Source organism: Papilio xuthus, unplaced genomic scaffold (assembly GCF_000836235.2).
Source record: "Papilio xuthus unplaced genomic scaffold, Pxut_1.1 DF826949.1, whole genome shotgun sequence".
In the NCBI taxonomy this organism is placed as follows: Eukaryota; Metazoa; Arthropoda; class Insecta; order Lepidoptera; family Papilionidae; genus Papilio; species Papilio xuthus.
The window spans coordinates 2,385,865-2,409,409 of NW_013531700.1; the positions used below are offsets into that span (position 1 = coordinate 2,385,865).

The following is a 23,545-nucleotide window of genomic DNA, read 5'->3' on the forward strand; positions in this document are numbered from 1 at the left end:
TGATATTTTGATAACTTCGAATATTTTGATTATTTCATAAAAACATACATAAAATATAAAGCATTCTATAGAATACGTTGCTGCAACTCACTCTTATAATTTTTTTATTTTTTTTATTAATAGTGATTTATGTAAAGGTTAATCATACTTTGTTACTTTAATACAACTACAACACGAATTAACTTTGACATGATAATCGTTAAATAACAGTAATACGGTTAAGTGCATTCGATGGACAAGTGTATGTCGTTAACTTAACTCTTTAGTTCACTAATAAAGTAGCGTCGCGATGTTCGAGTCATTTAAAAATGTTGACCAAGAAATCAATCATAGTATTATAGTGTTTGTAAGTACAAATAAAAACTGTAAAGCAATAACAAAGATGACCCAAAAAATGCTTTTTAATATTAAATTTACACAGAATTAAAGGCATTTGTAAAATTGCACAGCTGCTACGGACAGACAGAAATACAAACAATGAAATAACATTAGTAAAATTGATTGCATCAAACAATTATCGGAATTGTGCACCTAACATCGAGTTAATTTGAACGTTGTCACTTGAAAATCAGCATTCCGACTTCTCTACTTACTTAAATAATGCCACAAAACAAAACAAAAATCAACATAAGTCATGACATTTCGTCAGCCAGTAGTGATATCGAATCACTTCGAAGTTTGGAATATATGGGAAATTATTACTTGAAAGATTACGAATATCTAAGGCCAAAAGTTATAGATCGGGGTAAAGCAGGGAATATTGTCGCTTCATTGGAACGGAACAAAGTTGGGAATTGCAAATTGTTCGCGCGCCTGTGGCTAAGGGAGGTGTTGAAAGGGTTGAAACAATTCTTATACGAGGGATCCCTGCACGGAGTTAAGTGAGTCCGTTTCTAACTTACTGATATTGTAAATCAAACATCTATGGCACTGGTTTGATTAAATTAATTTTTAATTAAAATTAGAAGTGCTAGGTCAAACGCTAAAGTTAAAGCCGTTTGAACGTTTATTGTTAATAGTTAGTTCTATCTTACTAATATTATATATGCGAATGTTTTTATAGATGGATGTGTTTTAGAAGGTACCTTCAGAACCGCTGCATGGATCTTGCTGAAATTTGGCACAGATTTAGAACGTAGCATGGAAGAACACATAGGCGAATAATATTTTTTTTTAATCCCACGCGGACAGGCCACGGGCGAAAGCTTGTACCTAAATAAACTTTAACTAAATGCATGTCAGTCAAATATTTTGTGTGTACTCATATTTGTATTTTAGGTACATCTTTGAGCCGACATTTAGCTTCAAGGAACGAATGATATGGGTGGTTATTGTCGTCATCAGCATCGCTATCTGCGCTGTGAACATCTTTCAGTTGTTCTCCAAATGGCATTCTACGCCTTTTGTCAACGTAATCGACTCTCTGCCGAGCCCCATTTGGGCTGTGCCGTTCCCGATGGTGGTAGTCTGTCCACAGTTACATTTACAACGATCTTACGTTAATGTCTCTGCGATTGATAAGTAAGTACATGTTTTTTTTTAAACTAAGGGTGCAATTTTATTAGTCGATAACTCGGTCGTTAAACAGCATCGAGTTGGAACTAGAAATCTCTTGTATCACGCATGCAGGCATTAATGACTAATGCAATTGCCCCCTTATTTTATTATGAATATATAACTTGATATTGAAATGGTAGTAATTTTGTTAATCTTTATTAATTTGAAGGCTAAGCTTAAATCATTTTTTCGCGTCTCTCGTGTGTCCACAAATGTCACATACAAAGCAGGCGCCGTCGCAACGCATGACCCCAGAAGACAACATACTGATGCAGAAATTTATCGTAGAGGTGAGTATTATTAGAGACCATAAGAGTTGTAATAGACTATTAGCAATCATTCGGAACTGGTCGAAATATAAGCTATGAAAGGAATAAAAAGCAACGAAGATTTTGGACTGACAGGTAAAGGAATGTAGATTATCTTCAAATTTTGACGCTTCTCTTTCTTTTTCAGGGTTCACCAAAATGTACAGACATAATAAAATCTTGTTACTGGCGACCAACACAAGAATTGGAGTGGTTGGAAAAAGAATGCTGCGAAAAGATGTTCAAGCCGATATTTACAGATTACGGTCTCTGTTTCGCTTTCAATAGTTTACCTTTGAATGCTATGTAAGTTTGCAGTATTAAACTATCATAGCTTAACTAAAACATTACTATAACTACTAATCTATATATTGAGGAAGTATTTACAAATATTTAACGTAGTATAGGTATTAATAAAAATAATTTTTGGTCCTATATGTTCGTTTAATGACGATGGTTCCGCAAGACCGAAGTATTATTAAGAATTAAAAAGAAATAGATTATTGTAAAACAAAGTAAAAGTGTAATTTTTTAAAATAAATTAATTATAATTTTAGGAATAACGATACCCAGTACTGGCATAAAACATTTGATAAAAACGTAACACAGCAGGCTTTAAATTGGAGCTTGGATGGTGGATATCCTAAGGTGTTCCCACCAGATCCTACAATGATACCACTAAGAGTCATGGCGTCTGGAGAAATCAATGGTCTAGGTGTAGAACTATATCTAAACAGCAGTGAACATCAATTTGAATGCGATGGTAACAACTTAGGTTACAATGTAAGTATTTTGTGACTATTGAACGGACTTTTAGGGAAGATCGACTTAAATTAGGAAGAAAATCCGATACCGGTGTATTGGCACAACACTAGCCTTACTAAAATGTCGACGTTTATGTCCCCTCACTAATCATTCTGACATTTGACTTTGTAATGAAAGAGCGCCATTCGCGCCAAAGGATTCTGTTTAATAATGTCTAAAAATATGAAGAATATAAGTATTACATAAAGGATACAAAAAGCAATAATTTTTCAGTTTGTACGCAGTGTAGAAATGTTCTTTGAATGGATTTGTCTCTTTAATTAGGTCATAGGACTCTACTGGCGTTTAGAATAATTATTAATCAATTTTAAAAAGTAACAGTTTCTTGACTGTATGTTTTTATATTTTAATGATGTTTTTTTTGTAGATTTTTAAGTTGCAGTCAATTAATTAGTATACAAGTACACGGTTTTTAGGTGCTTATAAGTTCACCTACGGATCACGTGTACGTAAGTACGGTTCTACGGTTACCAATGAACAAAATGACAACAATCGAAGTATCGCCGACAACATACAAGACGGACAATGCTCTACGTGGTTTAGCCCCATATATAAGACAGTGTTTCTTCCAAGATGAAAAGAAGTTGAATTACTATGAATTCTATACGGACAGTAATTGTAAACATGATTTCTGGATGCGTGAGGTTAAAAAGAAATGTCATTGCGTCCTATATAATTGGCCAAGTATGTATGACATCTTAGAATATTTTTTACAATTCTACTAAGTATGACATTATAGTTTTCCTTCAATGGCTTAATACTTTAGTGTGAAGTCTGTCCTAGGAGTTTTGGATCAATTTCTGAATTAAATTTGCTTTCAATTTAACCTTATTGCTTATACGCAGAAGCTTTCCTTATAGCCTCATAACGTCACGTGTTAAGTGACGGCATTAAGCAAACGAGCGCGGTGTTAGTGGGAGAGTCATCGGAAAACCTTCTACGGCTAATATGCGCAACTAATTTCTCGCTGTTTGTCAGTAAGAGCTGGTCGATTTTGTCATATCCAAAACGTCATGAACCAAGCTTAGACATATGTTAAACAAACCGTTGCGACACATGAGTGATTTTGTTTTCGCATTATAATATAACATTAGACAGTAATATGAGAACTTCAAGGATATTCCCCTTTATAAAATTTAATAGATTTTATATTAGTTTTCTTATGAATTTGACAATTATTCAGGACTTTACATTTGGGAAACGATTTGTTCAACTAAATTAGATTTTCGTTGCATCGAGGAAGTTAGAGGTAAGAATTATTTAAATATATTTTATTAGAAACTTTGGAATCCCCTACTCCTCTTCAAGAATATCATTTAAAAGATCATAATCGAGAATTACTACTTTACATTTTATACGATTCACTCGTTCTTATAGTTATTATTAAAAATGAATACATTCCAGCAAAAGTAGAAGAGCAATTGACTTACGCATACTATGAAGACAGCCAAGAGGACAGGAAAGCGCAGACAGAATTCGCGTCCTGCCACCCCGCCTGTAACGATATTTTGTACTCCAGTCAAGTCTTTTATTCTGATCTCATGAGTGTGCCGAGAATTTCGAAAGCAAACTTCCAGTTTAAAGAGTAAATATCTTCATATCTCAGAGTCCCATAACTTCAAAGTAATTAAGTGTAGATTTTACGTACTTAATGTGCAATTAAATGTAGTAAAAGTTAAAAATGAAATTAATTTTACTTATACTCAAAAATGTTCAAAAGCGAACAACGCATTGCAATACATTTTAAGATAAATATAAGACAATTATGTAAAAATAACCTACAAGTTTATTTCACTAAAGTTATACAAAGCTATTAAAAATTCTAATAGCTTAATAATTACATTATTCTATTCATTACGTTTATATTTCAATCCAATTTAAAATTAAGGTTTGTTACAGAAGTAGTTTTTAATAATTACCTTTTTTCAGGGGTGAAGTAACTCGTATTAACGTTCATTTTTATGACGACATATTTCTAGGACAGCACCGTCACACACAATATGATGATTATTATTTTGCGGGTAAGTTAAAATCACTATCTACGCGATATCATTAATTTATTAAGCACACTACATATATTTTTGTATACGAACACAAGAAACTAAGAAATACGTAAAATTTATAGCATTAATAAATATTAATTAACAGCAATTAAGTGCTACGCTAACGCCATCTTACTAATGTCAAAACACTTACTTTGTAAAGGAAATAATCATTCATTTGTAGTGTTGGCAATATATTTTTATTTATTTCTTTATACTGGATAACTATTTGATTTTCTGCATTATTAAAATATAACGGGTTGAAGATGTTATTTAAAGAAACTGTGTAATAAGTTTTTACAATTAGTATTTTTAAAACTATACGTTCTAATAAGTTAACTAATATATTTGTAAAACGCTCCGGCTTTATTGTCATTTGTTTTAGTCAAAGCCCGCCAAAAATCATTTGTTTATTTTTTAAACACTTAAAATGCGTAATATAGGTTGCTAGTTCTATTCATTTTCACCGGCCGGATATTTAAAAAAATATTGGTACCGATGACTTTTGCAAATGTTACAGGTGCAATCGGTGGCCTTCTGAGCCTCTTTCTCGGGTTCAGCATCATCAGCGTCGCAGAATTAGTCTACTTCGCACTTTTGAAGCCAGTTCATACAGCGTTAAAAGAAGTTTTTAAAACTTTTGAATGAATTTTTCCTTCAAAATAAATTTTACTCTCATAATGTATTTGTAAATGAAAACTGTTATGACCATAATGTAATTTTTCTTGAAAATATGTACTGTTTATGTAATATTGTATTGATTTCCCATCAGATGTGATTTTAACAAAAGCGATTTTACTCCAGAAGACTTACACTCAAATATTTATTCCCACCCCTACATATATCCTGAAGGCAGAGATTTGCAACATAATATTCTTTAGCCCATACATAAATCATTGCCTGAATTTTTCGCTAGGCGCTGTTTACCGAATAAAAAGCCATTCGACTTTTACTTTTTCAAAAATAAAAAACAAAGTTATGAATGGCTGACATTGTCATCTCCAGTTTTTACTGGATTCAAAAGTTCGGTTCGTTGTGATATCGTGTGATTTTGTTATCATTAAGGTTGAAACCTTCTTTATCAATCTTCTTCGAAATCAATCCAACCTTTCTTCTTTTGCATTTTTGAAACTATTTTAAATGTGTATTGACAACAAATGTCACATTTTACAATATAAAATTATTTACATTTTTATTTTATACGTTTTAAAGATCGTTTATTATTTATAGTAATATAAAAATGTTTTTCCAAGATGCTCTGTATGGTTTTACGGAGACTTTATCTAAAGTCAGGTACATAAGTGACAAGTTAAATGCGAAGGTTGTGGAACAAGTCAATGATACCCAGGAGCTGGTGATGTTAAATAATTTCATGCACGAATCCGATGAGTATTTACTCAAAAAATGTCTGCAAGAAAGGTACTTACCTTTTATTTTCTTTCTTACGTCTCGTCTCGTCGTCTAACCGATTCGAAGCGCGCAGCATCCCACCAGAGACATAAAAACGAAAAGTAAATTAACCGCAAAATTTATTCAACCTTAGAATTGATGCTTCAATCCTAGATGCTAAATAATTCGCTAGAACCTAATACTTTTGTACATCTTAAATGATTTTTTGATTACATTTTATATTAGAATCTTTTCGGGCAGAGTAAAATAAATCTATTCCAGCTTCATCTTGGGTTCGCCCTGTTTCAATTTACGATAGTGTGCCAAATGATGTAATTGCTTGTTACTAACTCATGACGGTCGAGAGCTGATGCTCTAGGCTAGATCTAGGGGGAGGCAGGCTTATTTTACAATTTTCAGTTTACTGGGGGGAGGGAGGATTTTTTTTGTCCTAACACTTATAAATTTACTAGAATGTCAGACGTTGCATCATGGCGATGGGTACTACAAGATCTTGAGAAACGAGTCGATGAAACTATAGCTGCCATTCATCATGAAAGTGAGGCGCTGCATGTAGTCGTGCAAAGAATAAACGAAGAAATACACGCGTCAACTAACTTTGCAAAACCTGGCGCTTTAAATCCAATGATAGATTTTGTTGAAGAAGCTGTTATGCAGGTATTTAGAAAGAAGAAATCTGCCCAACGAATAACGTAAAGAACATCGTTTTCAAATCCCTTAAAGACTTTACGTTGTAGTTTACAAAATGTAGTTTGAAATTGTAATATAAACTGCCCTGTAACTGTTCTTTATTTATCAGGAATTAATATTCCTACGACAACAAAAGAAAAGATTCGAAACTGTTATTCCGCAAGTGGAAAAGCTTAAAGCAAAACTTGAAAAAATGAAAAGCAGGATACAGAAAGAGGCCTTACAAAAATGTGAAGCTATATCAGTTGATGAAGCTTGTTGGAATACTTTTAAGTGTGATAATTACGACAATAAGAAGACGAAAAAGAAAAAGTAAAACTTGTTTTAAATACCAGTACAGTATGAAGTAAAACAATGAACCATTAAGCCAGTTCTATTTTAAAAATTATGAGGATGAATAACAAACTATTTTTCAGTTTTATTGTTTTATATTTACTATATTTACATCATCAGATCCTTGTCTGTGGTCCGATGGGAACGACGATGTGCAAAATTAAAAGACGCTGGAATTAATGCCTTAAGACTCGCAGTGGTAACTCGACAAAAGGTAAGCAAACAAATCGAAATTAAATTTTCCATGTTCCACCGTCAAATCTTCTAACTCTCTTTTATTTTCATTTGTTGACTGAAAATTATACAGAGATTTTGGTGGCACAAACTCACGGTAATTAACTAAAGAATGTTGTATATAGATCAGAGCAGCAAGAGTGGATTTGTCTATCGCTGCACAGGCGTACGGTGCGCGGGTTGATTCCGCAATAAGGAGAAGATTGCACGCCAATATTATAAAGTTACAGGATCTCGAATGGCAAAGGCATGAGGTACAATATAAAAGCTTAAGATGAACATAATACATTTATACATACAAATAAAAATTCACTTTTAACAGGCTGTTCGCGATTTAAAGTCATTGGACATTGAATTGGAGACAACAGAAAAGAGTGTCCTCAATACAATGGATCGACAGAAATTGGTTGAAGGTAGACTGAATGAAAGGAGGCTACGACCTACAAAGGAACAGACCGCAGATCAAGTGACTTATCAGCTACGTATGGAACAAGGAAAGCTAAGGATATTTACTAATGAATTAAGAAACAATATTGATAGAATCGTGTATGTTTGATATTTATGTAAAAAAAAATGATTTGATTGTAATTAGTAAAGTGGGAACACGTCAATGACCGTTAGGTTTAAATATGTAAGAATACAGAAAAGTTTGAGGGTAGTTTTAAACACAAATATTTACTGACTAGAACTAGAACCACACTTGAACTGTTCTTGTTTAAAATGAAGAGTAGGTAATCACAGCAAATAATGAAACTATCTTCATAAGATGACTTTCTAATCAATGTAAATTTTCAGATCACTACAAAATCGTCTTAAAGATACGATAACGCAAATCGATTGTTACGCGGAAGATATAATGCACGTCGTGAAATTAGATCGGCAAAGACTACAGGCGCGAACTGATGAAGCAATCACAGAGTCCAATGTAACTATTACACCTGAGCCTTCTGAACCTGTAGAACAAGAACCTCAGCGACAAATGGACTTCGCTTTAGAGCCTATTCAAGAAGAAGACGAAAGCTACCCACTTATAGATTTGTAGCAGGTTTTTTAATCCAAATAAAATATTGGACGTAATTAACATATTATTTGACAACGCATTCTGTTATATTTTAAATCGTTTTTTATATGTAGTGATATCGGTTGATTTTTTTTACTGTATTAAAAATTTTACGGAATATGTTTAGAATAAAGCATATGCAATATCAAGCATACAGCTTCACTTACTAATATTATAAATGCGAATGTTTAGATAGATAGATGTTTGTTTGAAGGTACCTCCAAGCGGCTGAACGGATCTCAATGAAACTTGGCATAAGTATAGAGTATAGCTGGTAGAACACGTAGGCTACTAATTATATTTTTTTTAATTCCGCGCAGACGGAAGCGCGGGCTACCGCTACTATATTCATAAAGTTGATAGCCAAAAGAAATTTGTGAGGTGTAAATACTCTTTTTTTTTATATCATAAGGTGGCAAACGAGCGAGCGGCCACCTGAAATCGCTGAAATAGCGAAGTGACCGTTGCCCATAGACATATGCAATTGCATATTTGTTGCCTACCTTTAATCAACGGAGGAGAGGATGCACAGAGAGAAAATATTTTCCCTTTCCATGCATCCTCTCATCCGGAAAGTCCACTTTCACTTCCCATCCTTTCCTTATAAGAAAAAAGGTGGGAAGGGAAAGAGGACTAAATTAGGCCTCTGGGACGCACACTCATCCGACGAAACGCGGAATAGCTTCCACTTGACGCCTGTCTTCTGTGTGGTCGTGGTATTTTAACGGGCGAGCCGGGCAAATTCGTGCGAAGATGTTAAAGCGGGCTCTACCACTGTTAAAATACTCAAAAGAAATATGATTTTAAAAATTAGAATAACTACAGTATTCATAATATTTATTTAAGATCAGAGATAAAGGAGTTACACGCGAATTCTACATTAATGAAAGTATTTCAAGGATTCTTTTTGGAAGACATGAAAATACATTTTTTAATACAGCAGTTGAAAAGAAACAAAATTTGAAATAAACCAGCTTGATAATTAATATTTAATATGAATCTAGAAAAACATAACATTTATAAAATACAACTAAACATTTAATTCCTTGGTATACATAAATAACAATACCCAGCTTCTTCAGAATAATTTTAGGGTAACCAGACAATAAGTCATGCCAATAGTTATAATTTGGGTAGCGTAAAATTCTTATATATTGTGAATATCTCAAGATACAAGTTTATTTTACTATATAAATATAGCAGGAAATATTGGCTTGTCTTTCATGGATTTGTCAGTTAAAATCTTTTGTATTTCCGCACTAATTTGACCCTTCCAATAAATAAAGTTACATCGCATACGGAGATCCTATATGTCACTTTATTTATGGGAGACGTCGAAATTATTCTTGTGGGTATAAAACAGATTACATAAGTAAATACTTATTTGCTTGACTAAATTAATTAAATCAATTTAATTAATTTAATTAATTTAATTATTTAATTAAAAATTAATTAATTAATTAAATTAATTTAATCAAGTATTTGCACTGCCCAAACTTTAGAAAAAAACATTCATAGCAGTTATTAAGTTATTATTAAAAATTGAAAATAAAGTAATTTTGTGTTTAATTATTTTATATTTGATGAGAAAACTATGAGAGAGCTGTTATTAAAAATTTTATGTTAGCAGTGATAATACTTTGTTAAACATAACAAAACCTTCACAACGGTGGGTAAGATATTTTGTTATATATTTTGGCTATATTTTTCACAGTAATACTACTCTTACTAAAACAGTTATATTATAATCAATTGAAAGCAGATTAATAAATATATAAGCACTTTAGAGATACATAACTACAGAGAAATGTATATGCATACAGGTAAGATCTTCAAAAATCTAATTCTTCCTAAATAATGTTGGAAATAAATAATTTTAATTATGTAATAGCTAAAGATTACATTTATGGTTAAATCTGGATATGCAAGAGTCCATATTTTTCGTGCTTATCAGAGTTTCTATCTAACCAAAGTTGATTTGGTCAGGACATTGTCTCTTGATTATAGATGTTTTTTGCTTATTCAGGTTCGACTGAGTTTTGTTTAATATATCAATTAAGTTGCTCTATGTTCCCACTGGTAAAACTTGTCATCATTCACATTTGTTTTGAAAAACAACAGAAAACAATATGTTTCTGTTTAATCAGTAGAAACCTATAGTTACATACTATAAGATTTCTATGTTATATGGTTTGAGATACTACACTTAGATGTCTGAGTATGTATTACATTTAAAATTGTTGATAGATTACAAAAGTTCAATCACACTTAATTGATTTATGTGTGATTCACTGTGAATGTGCTGTTCAAGACTTTGCACATTGCAAATTACATCAACATTACATTTCTTACAATAAGCAGACTTTTCAAATTCATTTGATAAGTATTTCTCTAGAGATATATCTTGGTCTTCAATTAAATCTTCAATTTCCATAAACCATTCCATATGTTGTGAGTCTTCATCAATATGCTCCAGAATATATGATACAGAGTTGGTTATATACCCATCACATACTTTGCACCAAACTTCATCATCATTTTCACAGTTAAATATGCCATTGAGTGGCTTCAGCCTCTCAGCTATATTGCCACGGTGACTCAAAGTGTTAACATGTTCCTCGATATTTGGAAGTAGACAGAGGATTTCCGATTGGCATACTTCGCAAAATGCGTTATCAGATTTGGACGATAAATAGTCATTCAGTCTGATGAATTCACCTTCCACAAGGTCTTGCATTGCCGCTCCCCAGTTCGCATGGCTGTCTGTTTCGATGTGTTTAGTCACAGACTCATGTTCGGGCAAATAAATATCGCAAGGTTTACAATACAAAATATCAGCGTCGTTGTGAAAGGATATACCATTTTCAGACATCAAATCGATATTCTCCTTGTGTTTTGTCCCATTTATATGTTGATCGATACACTTGTTCGCCTTGGGTATGTAGACACCACAAAAAACGCATCGCACCCGTGTTTTCGAGTTGGCGATTATTCCAAATAGTAAATTAGTTTTCATTTTGTTAAGACAATAAAATAGGCAGTACAACCAATATATAATTTAGCACTACGTCCGCAACGATATGTTATTTATAAATACTTGAAATTTCGTATTATCCAGCAATTACATTTCGACTATGAAATTGCCGAAGGAAAAAGTACTGAAAAGATGAAATGTCACTGTCACTTTGATGCAGGAGATGACCAGAGATGACATTTTTGTTACAAAATCAATAAAGTTTAAAGTTTGTCGTAAAATTCTAAGGTCTTAAAATTGTTCATATTTTATAATCTTTTACTTAGTGTAAACTAATTTCAGTGGTAATTATTCCGCACGCGATAATTATTAATTTAGGCTTAATTTAAATACAGTTTTAGATATCCTTACTCGATTGAATTTATACGTATTGAGTTGCTTTCTTCCTACTTTTTATGTAAATTTCTTAACATATTTATATGACTATTAAATTATATACTTAGTTTTTAATGGTTTATTAAAATAAATTAATCATTTACCAGGAATGGTACAGTCCAGATTTATTAAATTAATAAACTAACTATTGTTTGTCTATGAATGGGAAGTCCCTTAATAAATTATTTAGAATATAAAAGTACATTAATGCTCATACAAAATTAATTTGATATGTTATAAGCGTCAGTTGTCAAAGTAATCTATCTTAAATAGACACACTATAGGATAACTATTTCAAATAAAGAATAAGTGAAAAAAACAGCAGAATTTTAAGATGTACTTAGACACAAGTAATAAATGTTTTGTCCCAGTTTAGATTTTTATTTTAGTGTTAAGGCTGAAAAATACTTTAAAATAAGACAAGTTTTTTCAAATGTTTGGTATAATTACAAAATATTTCATCATAATTACTTATTATAAATAATTTGGTATAACAATTAAATTAAGTAATTAATTAGAATTTGATTTTTCCTCTTTATTGTGCATCTTCCCTTTAATGTGCCTTTCAAGATTGTCTACATTACAAGAAACTTTAGTATCACATTTGTTACAATAAGCTTTATCTTCTATGGGGTCGGTTAAAAATGTTTCTATGTCTATGCTTTGCCCTTCAATCAATCTTTTTATTTTCTGTTGATTTCTAGAATGTTCTTTTTTCTCAACATGTTCAAATATAACTTCGATATAGTTGTCTAAGCAGACTCTGCAGATCTTACACCATAAGTCCTCATTACTTCCTTCAATTGAAAATATTCCATTATAATGTTGTAAAACTATTGCACGAGCTCTCCTGTGATGTGTTGTCTTTAAGTGATCTTCGACTGATTGTGAAGAATATTCAATAAATTTGTTACATATTAAACAATGAATTGCACCCTTATCGGAGATAAAATGTGGCAATTCAAGCCAACTTCCATCTTTTTCCACTAAAGATTTTACTTTCTTTGTAACATTCTGATGGCTAAAACTGTCTATGTGCGATTGTAAATTTGTCTCAAAATTTATATTGCATAAAACACAATGTTTTTGACTGCCATTCAACGAAATACTATTTTGTACCATGAGTCTTTTTATATATAGATGTTTGTGAGTTTTTTCATTCAAATGTATTTCAATGGAATGACTGCTATTGATGATTCCAGCATTGCATAAGCCACATTTAACCTTACCGTTAACGTCGTATACTATGTCTTCATAATAAGCCATACTTTTTAAATTATCTTTATCGTGAAGGATACAATTTTCTTATATCATACATGATTATTTTCGTAATTACAAGTTCTATTTTACAGGCTTAGATCGATAGCAACGGCAATATTTTTATTTTTGTATTAAAATATGACATGAGGATGACATTGACATTTGATTTGATAAGTGTTCAGAAAATATTGAGAAGTTCAGGAATACAGGTGTATTTTTCTTTTTGATGAGACTGACGAAATAATTAAGTACAAGCAATTACTGTGGACTATCCTAACTAAAATAAAACTATTACGTTTATGTAGGTCATTATTTAATGCGGCTTATACTTAAAGTAGCCTTACAGAGTCACGGAGTACTTTAGGTACTTTATTCTGAATTTCTTTTTGACACTACATGATAATATAATCTGTATTAGAAATTGTTTTTGTTGTATTATTTTTACAATAATTTGGGTTTGGTTTTGCAAGATTGTATTTTGTATTGATATTTCAATTGCATCCGCTATATGGGAATTGTGGGCTTGTAATTGAAAATCGCAATTGTGGAAAAATACAAAATGTCTGTAGACTCTGATGAAAAAGTTGAGTTAGAAAATGTAACAGAGATCATTGATCGTCTTACGGTATGATTTATTTATTTATACTTTGGGTAAAATTCTTAGAAGAATTACTGATAAGTACTTGTAAGTCATTCCTCTAAGGTAAAACTTTTTAATAGCGAAACATGCCCAATTTTCATAAAATGTTTAGTAAAATAAAACGTAGCATAGATTAGATTAGCTTTGAAACAATTTAAATTAAATCGAAAACAAACAAGATAGGTTAGATTAGTGATGGAACATTAAGTGTGTTTTATAAACTAGGGGACTATAACCATACCTGTTATTATGAGAAAGTATGAAACAATTTATTTTTTCTGCAAAATATTAAAATTACTACCACCAAAAAAAACATTTTTAAACCATGTAAATGACATCGTTTCTTATTATAAAACAACTCAATTTTTATGAAAATTTAGTATTAATTTATTAAATTTTTGTACTTACAATTTTACAGCATGAACTCCGAGAATTGTATGAATTTAGAGATCTATTCTTTGAAAACCATCCTCTTGAACTGGCAACTGAAAAAAATAAGTTGGTAGAAGAGAAAAAGAATTTGCTTGTGGAAAAATTTGAAGCTATAGATGGTCAGTTAAACTGCTATTAAATAAAATAGAATAGATTTTCGTTGGTATTGAATAATTTAAAAATATTGTTTTTCTTGTAGTTGACACACAAATCCCCTTTTCTATGCGAGCCCAATTTCTCTATTTAAAAGGTAGATGTTACAACATCAGTCCTGTGTATGACTCTAAAGCGTCGCAATGTCTCAGCAAGTCAGTAAAATTGAACCCAAGTCTCGGAGCTGCGTGGAATGAATTAGGGGAATGTTATTGGAAAAATATGAATGTCAAAGATGCCAAAGCTAGCTTTGAAGGTGCACTGAAACATGTAAGTTGTACTTATTAAATATATATAACAGACTAAGTTTTTTTATTTTATAAAAAAGACAAACTATGAAACTGATTATTTCACTACATAATTTTCTGTATGAATATTTACTTAGAGTTACAAATATATGTAAACTATAATAGTTGTGTAATTTTTATTTTAGTATAATTTACACATAACTAGTTTACATATATTTGTAAAGTTATTGTTTTTGGATCAATCTTTATTACTTGTAGAACAAACTTTCTTCTTCTTTTCATCAGGAACGGAATCGTCTCTCTCTTCGTTGCCTCTCAATAATTCTCCGACAAGAAAGTGGTAACAGAAAACGTAATGAAGCAACTGCTCTATTATTGAACAGTGTTGAAATGGCTAAAGAGGCTGTAGCCCAGGATATCAAAGATGGTACATCATGGATGGTACTGGGCAATGCATATCTATGCCAATTCTTTACCGTAGCACAGGATCCTGCTACATTAAAATTATGTATGAGTGCTTATAAGCAAGCTTGGTTGGACCCAATAGCAAGGGGGCAGCCTGATTTGTATTATAATAAAGGAATTGTGAGTAAAACATTGTTTCATCCATCCCATTGTCTATGAAATAAAAACGGACTAATGTTTGGGTCACATGGTTATAATTAATATTGTTCCCATTTTAGGCTTTAAAATATGAGGAGATATATAACGAGGCACTCCAGAACTTTGATCATGCATGTCGGCTGGACCCACTTTGGGAACCCCCACAATTGGAACGCACGAAACTGGCTAATTATTTAAAGGATACAAATGAATTAGTGCGCACACGGGGTAAATTGAAGACTAAACGATTGACACAATTGGTGCAGGTAATTAGAATTTTAGGTTAAAAATTATACCAAATTGATAAGATTTTCTTCAATATTGTTCATTATAATCACCCTGGCCATTTTTGTATAATTGCTATTCAGCCCAAATATCTGAATTCACTTCTTAAACATTTGCTTGTGAATGTTGTTCATTTATTCAATACAAACTATGGCCCCAGACTTCTACTGTGTGTGTTATAAAAAACTTAGTAAGTAGGCTATGTGTTCTTCCAGACTGTGACTGCATTTTTGTCAATTTATAAAACCTTCTAACAAATATCCATCCATCCATTTTCGCTTTAATAATATTAGCAAGATGTTTTTTATTCGAAATAGATAAATACATTTAAAATATTTTTATTTCTTTACAAGTTTTTGTATTATCAGGATTTCATATAATTTCAGAGTATGGATAAGAAGATGTTAGGTGCATACAGTCCAGGCACATTCCACACATTCGGGTCTCGTCGTGACGTCACGTTGGAGTTGTGCAAGTTGGATAACTTGGTGGAAGGTGTCAATGAAGGCAAAGTGGTGCTTGGCAGAGTGGTCGGATCTATACACAATGAGAATGCTGTACCTTTGTAAGTTGTGATTTACATAAGCAAAATTATATTTATCAATCTTCAATAATAAACAAGGTCTACATATTTTGAAGAACTAATGTCCATTTTTTTTATTATGACTATTCTAATTATACTACAGATCTACAACAGGGGTTAAACCTTTATGTATATGCCATTTTTCTACTTTAATTTAGTGTATTTATTTAGTTCTATAATGTGTAATAAATCGTTAATCCTTCAACTTATTGGAGATGTCTATGGGCAGCGGTAACTTTAATATTATAGCTAAATTAAGCCGCTGGCATTTTTGTCACATTATATTTAAAAATTAAATAAATCTACTTTTTTTTCCAGTACATTCGCGATAGTTGATGAGAGTTTAACGTGCGTGTGTGTGACTGTATACAACTGGGCGGATGGACGTGGAGCCATCATTGGTGACTGTGTCACTATACCGGAACCTTATATGACTACGCACAAACATGAGTCTGATTTAGCGGTGAGTAGAAACATAGATACATAGAATATGTGTGGATGTTAGTAGTTAAGACATAACATAGTTAACCCTCTCTAGTTAACCATCTAGTATCAAATAGTTTCAAGGTCAAGTGTTATATGAAGTTAATATAAAAAATATTGCTGAAAATTGTTATAAATCAAAACTAAAATATTGTTAAAAAAGTTGTACTAATCTTTAACTTCTTAAATTTGTTAATTCTAAAATATTTATATAAATTTCTTATATTATTATCCCATGATTGTTGCCCGCGACTCCGTTCGAGTGGAGTTTAAAAAAAAAATTTGGTGTTCTTCCCGGGTTTGTTCTAAAACTGTGCCAAATTATATCGAGATCCATGCAGATGTTCTAGAGATAACTTCTACAAACATCCATCCATCCATCCATCCATCCATCTATATACCATACAAATATTTGCGTTTATGATATAAGTAAGAAGTAAGACGGCTTCTAGAGAAAGTTAGTTTTGTTTAATTCCAATATTTTTTCATCTTCATTTGGAACAAGGTATGGAAATTACTCTCATCATAATTTATACTTGTATGTAATATTATAATGTTTAATTCCAGACGTACAATTTCAAATCATTAAGACTCAACAATCCGATGCTATTATTGGTTAACGGAAAGAGGGTAGGGAGAAATCAATTTGCCTGCACGCGTGTAACCAGCACATATGAATTGCACTGACTAGCAAAACAGTTGAGGGATCTGAAATTATAATAAAATAGATATTAAAATATCTATTTCGAAATAAAACCCTCAACTGAAATAATGGACTAAAGTTGGTAAGTGGTTCTGAATATGTATGATTTTTTAATAATCAACACATTCAATGCTATTTCATATTAATGTGAACAAGGCGAGCGGTGGCAGTGAAAGTGTTATGGCTTTATACAGAATATAAAACATGGATTTTCTAATCTTTTTCATAGTAATGATACAATAGACAAGAAATAAATGTAAATACAAATATGTATACAAGTTATAAAACCTATTGTTTTCAAGTGTTATGTGTTATAGCTATTTCCTCATTTAACACAATTTTTTTTGGCATCTCTAGTGTCAAATTATTTTAAACCAGTACTTCTTATGACAGTGACATTTGTAGTGACTTATATTGTTGTCACTATTTTTTCAAAGCAAATATGAGAGATGTAAATATGTGAAAATGCAAGTCATTGTAGTCGAACAGTATGGTTAAGAAAGTGTCACGAGATTATCATACTGTAGCTGTCATGTTTTTAAAGCCATTTTTCTATCTTATGCATTTACATATTTTCTGACAGAACTAACTTATAATGCCCTTTTCACCGGGCTAGACAATCTTGTTAGACTACACAGTACAATAAGAATGTTGTGATGCTTTTTTATAGTAACAAGGGGGCGCTATTGAGCTATCGATATTTAGTTTGATTTATTACCAAGTGAGATAACTTTGTCAATCTATAGCACTTACGGTGACGCACATTATGCACAATTTTTTTTTTTATTTTAATAGTAAATTTTCTGTTTGATGATTATTCTTTTATTTTAAATTTTGCATTTATCAATCGCCAGTAATAATAAGTTTTGATATAGTACTGCTTTGGCATAAATATTTTGAATTATTGTGTATAATTAACAACCTATAAAAATTCATCAATAATTTTTTTAATAAATCTATAAGCTTTTGTTGCTATATTAAATTTTAATAATCTCATGAGCTATCATGAGGTACTATTAATAATATACATTATTTAATAAATTAATTAGTTATAATTATGTTATTATAAAATAGCAGTGTAGATAAACGATTGTGGCAAAAACGGGGACAGGGTAGTTTTTTAACTGTTATATAACAGTTAATCGACTATAACTTGTTTGACTGATGTTGGGCCTAATAACGTATGGTAATAAAAAGCTTTGCTTATTAATGATCTCTTTAAAATTAATAAATTCTAATTTTAAATACATTGATGTCTGATGAAATGTAATTTTAGTACTGTTATTTGATGTTAGAATGTAGAGTTATTAATCTCATAGATATACCTAAAATTATACGTAAAAATCAAAAATGCACTTTTTAGTCGTAATGAAATTAAAATGCAATTTTTATTCAATAAATGTACTTTAAAAAATAGATATGATTTTAATTTATGTAGATTTTATTGATTACTGAAATACATAATAAAACATTATTTTTAGATTTTTCTATGAATTAAAAAAAATGCTTTTTTTTTTAATTAAACCTTTTTAGAGGCAAATAGTTATGTCTGTTTTGTTGATTTTTTAATAATTGTCTGATACATAATATTATTTTTTAAAACGTCTTTATCATAGGATATGTTAATGAACTACAACAATTTATTATAAATGCAACAATTATTTCTTTATACAATGTTTAATTTATATTAGTCATTAGGATGTGACAAATGTAAACTTGATAATTTAACATAGCATCTATTATGTGTTTATTTCCTAGAATTGATCGTAATATTTTATCCCACAAAATACATAGTATATATTATTATATTAAATTATTTATCTTTAAATGTATTTTTATTTATTGATAATAATGAAAAATTAATATAAATTTTAATTCATTTCATTATAATAATAATAATAAATAAATTAATAATGTCTTAGTCAACCAAATTTATGTAATTTTATACAATGTCAGGTTAATTTGTGAAATTATTGTATTAATAAAACAAACTAATATAATGTTTAATTTTATTTTTTTGTTGTTTGATTCTAATTACTTTACTCCTATTATTTTAATGTAATTTAATTATTTTAGAATAATCAGTGTAAGATGTGATTGAATAAAACTCATTTGATTTTTAAACAATTTATATTAAAATACTGTTAAAACATATATTAACCGTTTTATAATGGAAATGAATCAAATTAATTAACTATTTACAATTCAAAAGATTAACATGTTTAGTGCCACCGCTCGCTCTGCGAGTTCTATTAAACATTTGGAAATCTTGATGGCATTTGACGTGTTAATCTAAACGCCATTCAAACCTACATTCACTCCTTTATGTTAATTTCTATTATTTGAAAAGTTTTCAAATAAGACGAAAAAAATTAACTTCCTTTAATGTTTTAAATGTCTTTTTCTTTCCCACTCATTCCAAAAAACATATATTTTGGAAAACAAAATTGTAAAGGTCGTAACAAATTGTAAAAAATATCTCTTATATCACCATTACATTTATTTTAGAACACTAGCTGTCGCCCGCGACTACTGCCGCTTGGTATTAATAAATAGATAGTAGCCGATTGTCAGTCCTACTGAATGCATATGAAATTTAAAAAAAAATCGTTCAACCCTTTTCGGAGGATTATGGTAACTAACATTGTGACACAAGAATTTTATGTATAAAATAAAATGTCCGTAGAAATTCTGGTTTTTAAATACACATACAAAATGCAAGTTTTGGAAAGAAAACGTTTACTGATCTCTTTTACCCGTATTTCACACATATTACCAATTAATATTACGCATTAACCTCCCATAGTTTCATATCGTTTTCGACGATCTCCGCGAACATGTCAGCTTTACGCCGGTCTTTGAACAACGGTCTTAAAGTCTTTAGACCAAGACCAAGTAACGCTCCGTTGTCTAGTAAATCGTTCAGTTTGAATGCTAGTATTGGGTTGTAATGCAACCGAAGTAGACTTGGTCTTGAATATAAATATTGGCTGTCCCTTAGATTCGTCTTTGCCCATGTCTCTACTGTTTTGTTACCGCTCGCTATCTGTAAATTGATTATTATTACATTTTAATCATTTAATTTAATTATTAAATTTTAATAATTATTACTATTAAGTTACAAATGACTACGGTACCGAATTAGCCCATTTAGAGCTAGTTTTAAAGATACTTACCCGTATTTCTCCGACTTGTTTGAGGAAATACGATGAAAAATAAAAGCGTAGGTTGTCTGAACTGGATTGACGCATGTTTCTTTGCCGTATGTACGCTCGGAGGAGATTGTAGCCTGTCCGTTTGTATTTGAAAACCTGCAATTTTTTGTTTGTAATTTAGAATAGGAAATTATCTTTTAGATTGTTGTCTGTTCTCGTTCATAGAGGGCGGTAATTAGAATACGTTCCAAAATAATTTTGTACTAATTAACTCGTACGTAATAACACTTCGTTGTCTTTTTATTGGATTATCTAACTTAATCGTGGTTTAATTAACATTACAAGTGTGTTATTTCTTGTATTACATAATGAGGAGTTCATAACGTATTGTAGAAATGAATTACTTTAAAGTTTTTTTAAACATTTTGTGTAGTACTAACTTGATAAATAAAATTCCCAGTAACATATGAATCGATGTAATGTGTACCGTAGCTCTTCATAAATCTTCTTACGTCGCTAGCATCGCTAACATTTAGTTTGTCTATGGCTCTCTTCACGTAGTCTTTGACCACAACGTTATCCAAACTATCCAGTTGTACGGATTTATGTACTTTCATCAATTTCACCAGCACGTAACAACAGTTGTCAGGTTTAGTGTCATATTCGATACCGAATGCACGCATTATTTCGTCAAGTATCCAATCGCCCAAGAACGCTTTCCAAGGTTTGTCTGTTCTGGAAATAATTTATATAAAAAGTTTAAGAAACCACAAATAAATAATATGGGTTACCTACCCTCAAGATGAGTTAACGCTATGATTATGACCGAATATGATTTGAATGAATTTCGAAAATGGGCAATAAGTTTTGAACATTCTACGTCCTCTAATAAGTATTTATGTATTACTAAACGTTGATTTTCACTGCCGTAAAGCCCGTACGCAACTATATTGATATCTCAGTATTTTCAAGGTCAATGGTATTTGAGTTTTGGTGTACACCAACGTTAATAGTTTACATAACAAATTTCCAAGAACACTAACCCTTCTATTCTAAAGTTTTCGAAGTAAGTCGCCAAGAGGTCATCGAAAGTTTCACATAGTAAGATATTCATATCGATCATCGTATCCCCGGAGACTTGTCGGCTGCTGATGTTTAAAAATAAGCGAATGTTCTTCTCTCTGAAAGGTTCCACGTGTTCTGCATTTTCTTCCTCGTAATCGGCGGATACAACTTGTGTAACTTGTGAGAGATCTCCATAGCTGAATACAATAAATTATTGCTCAATAGTAGAAATTATATAGAGATAAACTTAGAGTATAATAATTTTAGGCCCTATTTTTTTTTATTCATACAGAAGGCAAACATAACTTGTATTTCTATTTACACTTAATTGCATAGGTGATAAACCAATTAAAAAAAGAGAAAACAACATATAACAGTAGTCAACAGTAGTAGTAATTAGATGAACTACTTTGACTTAAGCGTGTGTAGATTGGTATAGATAAATTTTGCGGGAAATGGGAGTCCCCGAATCAATATGTTAAAAAAAATTGCGACTGTAAATACCAAAGTAAATCTTTCTTTTTTAATTTTTGGTTCGGATGTGAACCGAGTGTCCGACAAGATAAAAGGCATAAAAATCGATTATTTAATTTTTACAAGGAAACTGGATTTTTTTCAACAAAGAGATTGTTCACGCTGTCTCTAGGTAAACCACAATTACTTAAAGCCAGATTAAGTTTTTTAAGTACAACTTTTTAAAATTATTGATAAAACTTGAAATGTAAAAGTAATCTTATATGATATTATTACATTTTAATTGAAGGAAAAATATAAGATAAACTGTTTGGGCATGAAAATCGTTTGAATATTTTTTCACTTACTTGGCAAACACGTCGATAGCATTTCCAATATTCAATCCGTATCCTAAATCACTCTCTTCACTCTGACACAACCCACCGCACAGAAAGACCGCGAGAAACAACCAAAAAGTCATTTTGAACTAATTATTCATGTTTTAATAAAGTATGCCGCGTGGTGGCGGCATATCAACTGAGTTTTTTTCACATTTTGCTAATGTTAACACGGAGTAAACACAAAATGAACTTGACCTGAGCGATTAGTCGCTTACGCTTCAAACTATTCGTGAACAACCCTAGACATTCGGTTTTGTTCATGCTGAACTAATGCTGGCTGAATTCGAAAGTCCTTTGCCTTTTGACATTTTGGTAATGAAAAATATAAGTTTATTTTTAAACATGGCCGTATTTACGCGCCAGTGCAATTATAACAAAAACTGTATAATCATAAAAACTGTTATAAGTTTGTGCTTGTTTCACATGTAAGTAATTTAAATCCATCTTTTTAAATAAAATACATTTATTTTTTAAAGACGCCATATTGTAATTCCATTAACAATTGTATTGTTATTGCTGGTTCATGTCATACAAATAATAAATCTTAAAACAATTTATAAAAATAGATTCAAATAGGTCAGAGATCTAGATTTGATTGTACCCAATTAATTTGTCGTTTGGAACCCATTTATTTAATTGTGGACGCAATTTGATAAGAAATATTATCTTTTTGTAAGCAGTTATATCAGTATGTAATCCTTTTGTTGTTTTAAAACAAATTAATTCTCACGCGTTAATTTCAAAAATCATATTTCAAATAGTAATGAAAAGGAATATATTCTGAATATATTCAATCCCACATTGTTACAAATTTATTTACGTCACCGTTGTTTAGTGTCGTAAGTTACATTGAGTCAGCATTTTAAATCTTCCGTATTAACGACTGCCCTAGTTTATTAAAATATTCAAATCTAACAAAGAGATAGCTCGTATTACAAAATATTTAAATGTCATTTTACTAAACACCTTGAAAGTGTTCTGATTATGATTTTTGATTGTATTATGTAATATACCAATTAACTCTGCTTTATTTGATTTAAAAAAGCATAAATCTCTTGAAATCCCTCCAAAAATTCATGTAAAAATAGATTAACGGGTTTATAAAATTGAGAAGCTTATACACAGAGGTTTTCGAAGAGAGATATAGGGTGATACAAAATTGTAACACGAATTGTAGATTTTGTAGACGATAGTGCTGTGGGTTTTTACTACA

The 23,545-nt window shown here is 30.9% G+C and overlaps 5 protein-coding genes across 5 annotated transcripts; 3 read left to right on the forward strand and 2 right to left on the reverse strand.

The window, feature by feature from the left end:
- Window positions 1-687: 687 nt before the first annotated feature.
- LOC106120583 (sodium channel protein Nach) lies at window positions 688-5,613 on the forward strand. Its single transcript, XM_013315935.1, has 11 exons — window positions 688-881; window positions 1,279-1,521; window positions 1,727-1,847; window positions 2,014-2,171; window positions 2,423-2,648; window positions 3,107-3,374; window positions 3,874-3,939; window positions 4,095-4,275; window positions 4,620-4,711; window positions 5,253-5,349; window positions 5,505-5,613. Exons 1-11 carry the CDS (start codon window positions 688-690, stop codon window positions 5,611-5,613), a joined length of 1,755 nt encoding a protein of 584 aa, XP_013171389.1.
- Window positions 5,614-5,886: 273 nt separating this feature from the next.
- LOC106120660 (tektin-2) lies at window positions 5,887-8,480 on the forward strand. The gene is made up of 7 exons (XM_013316027.1): window positions 5,887-6,151; window positions 6,595-6,799; window positions 6,942-7,144; window positions 7,286-7,379; window positions 7,525-7,653; window positions 7,722-7,945; window positions 8,195-8,480. Exons 1-7 carry the CDS (start codon window positions 5,973-5,975, stop codon window positions 8,439-8,441), a joined length of 1,281 nt encoding a protein of 426 aa, XP_013171481.1. The 5' UTR covers window positions 5,887-5,972; the 3' UTR covers window positions 8,442-8,480.
- A 1,617-nt stretch (window positions 8,481-10,097) lies between these two features.
- Window positions 10,098-11,631, reverse strand: LOC106120634 (uncharacterized). The gene has a single exon (XM_013315996.1). It carries the CDS (start codon window positions 11,473-11,475, stop codon window positions 10,708-10,710), a length of 768 nt encoding a protein of 255 aa, XP_013171450.1. The 5' UTR covers window positions 11,476-11,631; the 3' UTR covers window positions 10,098-10,707.
- Window positions 11,632-13,563: 1,932 nt separating this feature from the next.
- Window positions 13,564-17,302, forward strand: LOC106120620 (tetratricopeptide repeat protein 5). Its single transcript, XM_013315977.1, has 8 exons — window positions 13,564-13,753; window positions 14,187-14,319; window positions 14,400-14,623; window positions 14,887-15,186; window positions 15,285-15,470; window positions 15,876-16,054; window positions 16,391-16,535; window positions 17,123-17,302. The coding sequence occupies exons 1-8, from the start codon at window positions 13,688-13,690 to the stop codon at window positions 17,240-17,242; spliced, it is 1,353 nt and encodes a 450-aa protein (XP_013171431.1). The 5' UTR covers window positions 13,564-13,687; the 3' UTR covers window positions 17,243-17,302.
- Window positions 17,303-19,895: 2,593 nt separating this feature from the next.
- Window positions 19,896-22,491, reverse strand: LOC106120643 (torso-like protein). Its single transcript, XM_013316006.1, has 5 exons — window positions 22,300-22,491; window positions 21,457-21,675; window positions 20,854-21,148; window positions 20,435-20,569; window positions 19,896-20,304 (listed from the first exon to the last, which is right to left on the reverse strand). Exons 1-5 carry the CDS (start codon window positions 22,410-22,412, stop codon window positions 20,044-20,046), a joined length of 1,023 nt encoding a protein of 340 aa, XP_013171460.1. The 5' UTR covers window positions 22,413-22,491; the 3' UTR covers window positions 19,896-20,043.
- Window positions 22,492-23,545: the final 1,054 nt, after the last annotated feature.

Coding starts and splice junctions, on each gene's coding strand:
- LOC106120583 (XM_013315935.1), top strand. CDS start 688: ATGGGAAATTATTACTTGAAAGATTACGAATATCTAAGGCCAAAAGTT. Junction 1,522..1,726: donor AATGTCTCTGCGATTGATAA/GTAAGTACATGT, acceptor ATTAATTTGAAG/GCTAAGCTTAAATCATTTTT. Junction 2,172..2,422: donor AGTTTACCTTTGAATGCTAT/GTAAGTTTGCAG, acceptor TTATAATTTTAG/GAATAACGATACCCAGTACT.
- LOC106120660 (XM_013316027.1), top strand. CDS start 5,973: ATGTTTTTCCAAGATGCTCTGTATGGTTTTACGGAGACTTTATCTAAA. Junction 7,654..7,721: donor TCGAATGGCAAAGGCATGAG/GTACAATATAAA, acceptor CACTTTTAACAG/GCTGTTCGCGATTTAAAGTC. Junction 7,946..8,194: donor AACAATATTGATAGAATCGT/GTATGTTTGATA, acceptor GTAAATTTTCAG/ATCACTACAAAATCGTCTTA.
- LOC106120634 (XM_013315996.1), bottom strand. CDS start 11,475: ATGAAAACTAATTTACTATTTGGAATAATCGCCAACTCGAAAACACGG.
- LOC106120620 (XM_013315977.1), top strand. CDS start 13,688: ATGTCTGTAGACTCTGATGAAAAAGTTGAGTTAGAAAATGTAACAGAG. Junction 14,320..14,399: donor AAAATTTGAAGCTATAGATG/GTCAGTTAAACT, acceptor TTTTTCTTGTAG/TTGACACACAAATCCCCTTT. Junction 15,471..15,875: donor GATTGACACAATTGGTGCAG/GTAATTAGAATT, acceptor ATATAATTTCAG/AGTATGGATAAGAAGATGTT.
- LOC106120643 (XM_013316006.1), bottom strand. CDS start 22,412: ATGACTTTTTGGTTGTTTCTCGCGGTCTTTCTGTGCGGTGGGTTGTGT. Junction 21,676..22,299: donor GCTATCGACGTGTTTGCCAA/GTAAGTGAAAAA, acceptor TATTGTATTCAG/CTATGGAGATCTCTCACAAG. Junction 21,149..21,456: donor GAAAACTTTAGAATAGAAGG/GTTAGTGTTCTT, acceptor AATTATTTCCAG/AACAGACAAACCTTGGAAAG.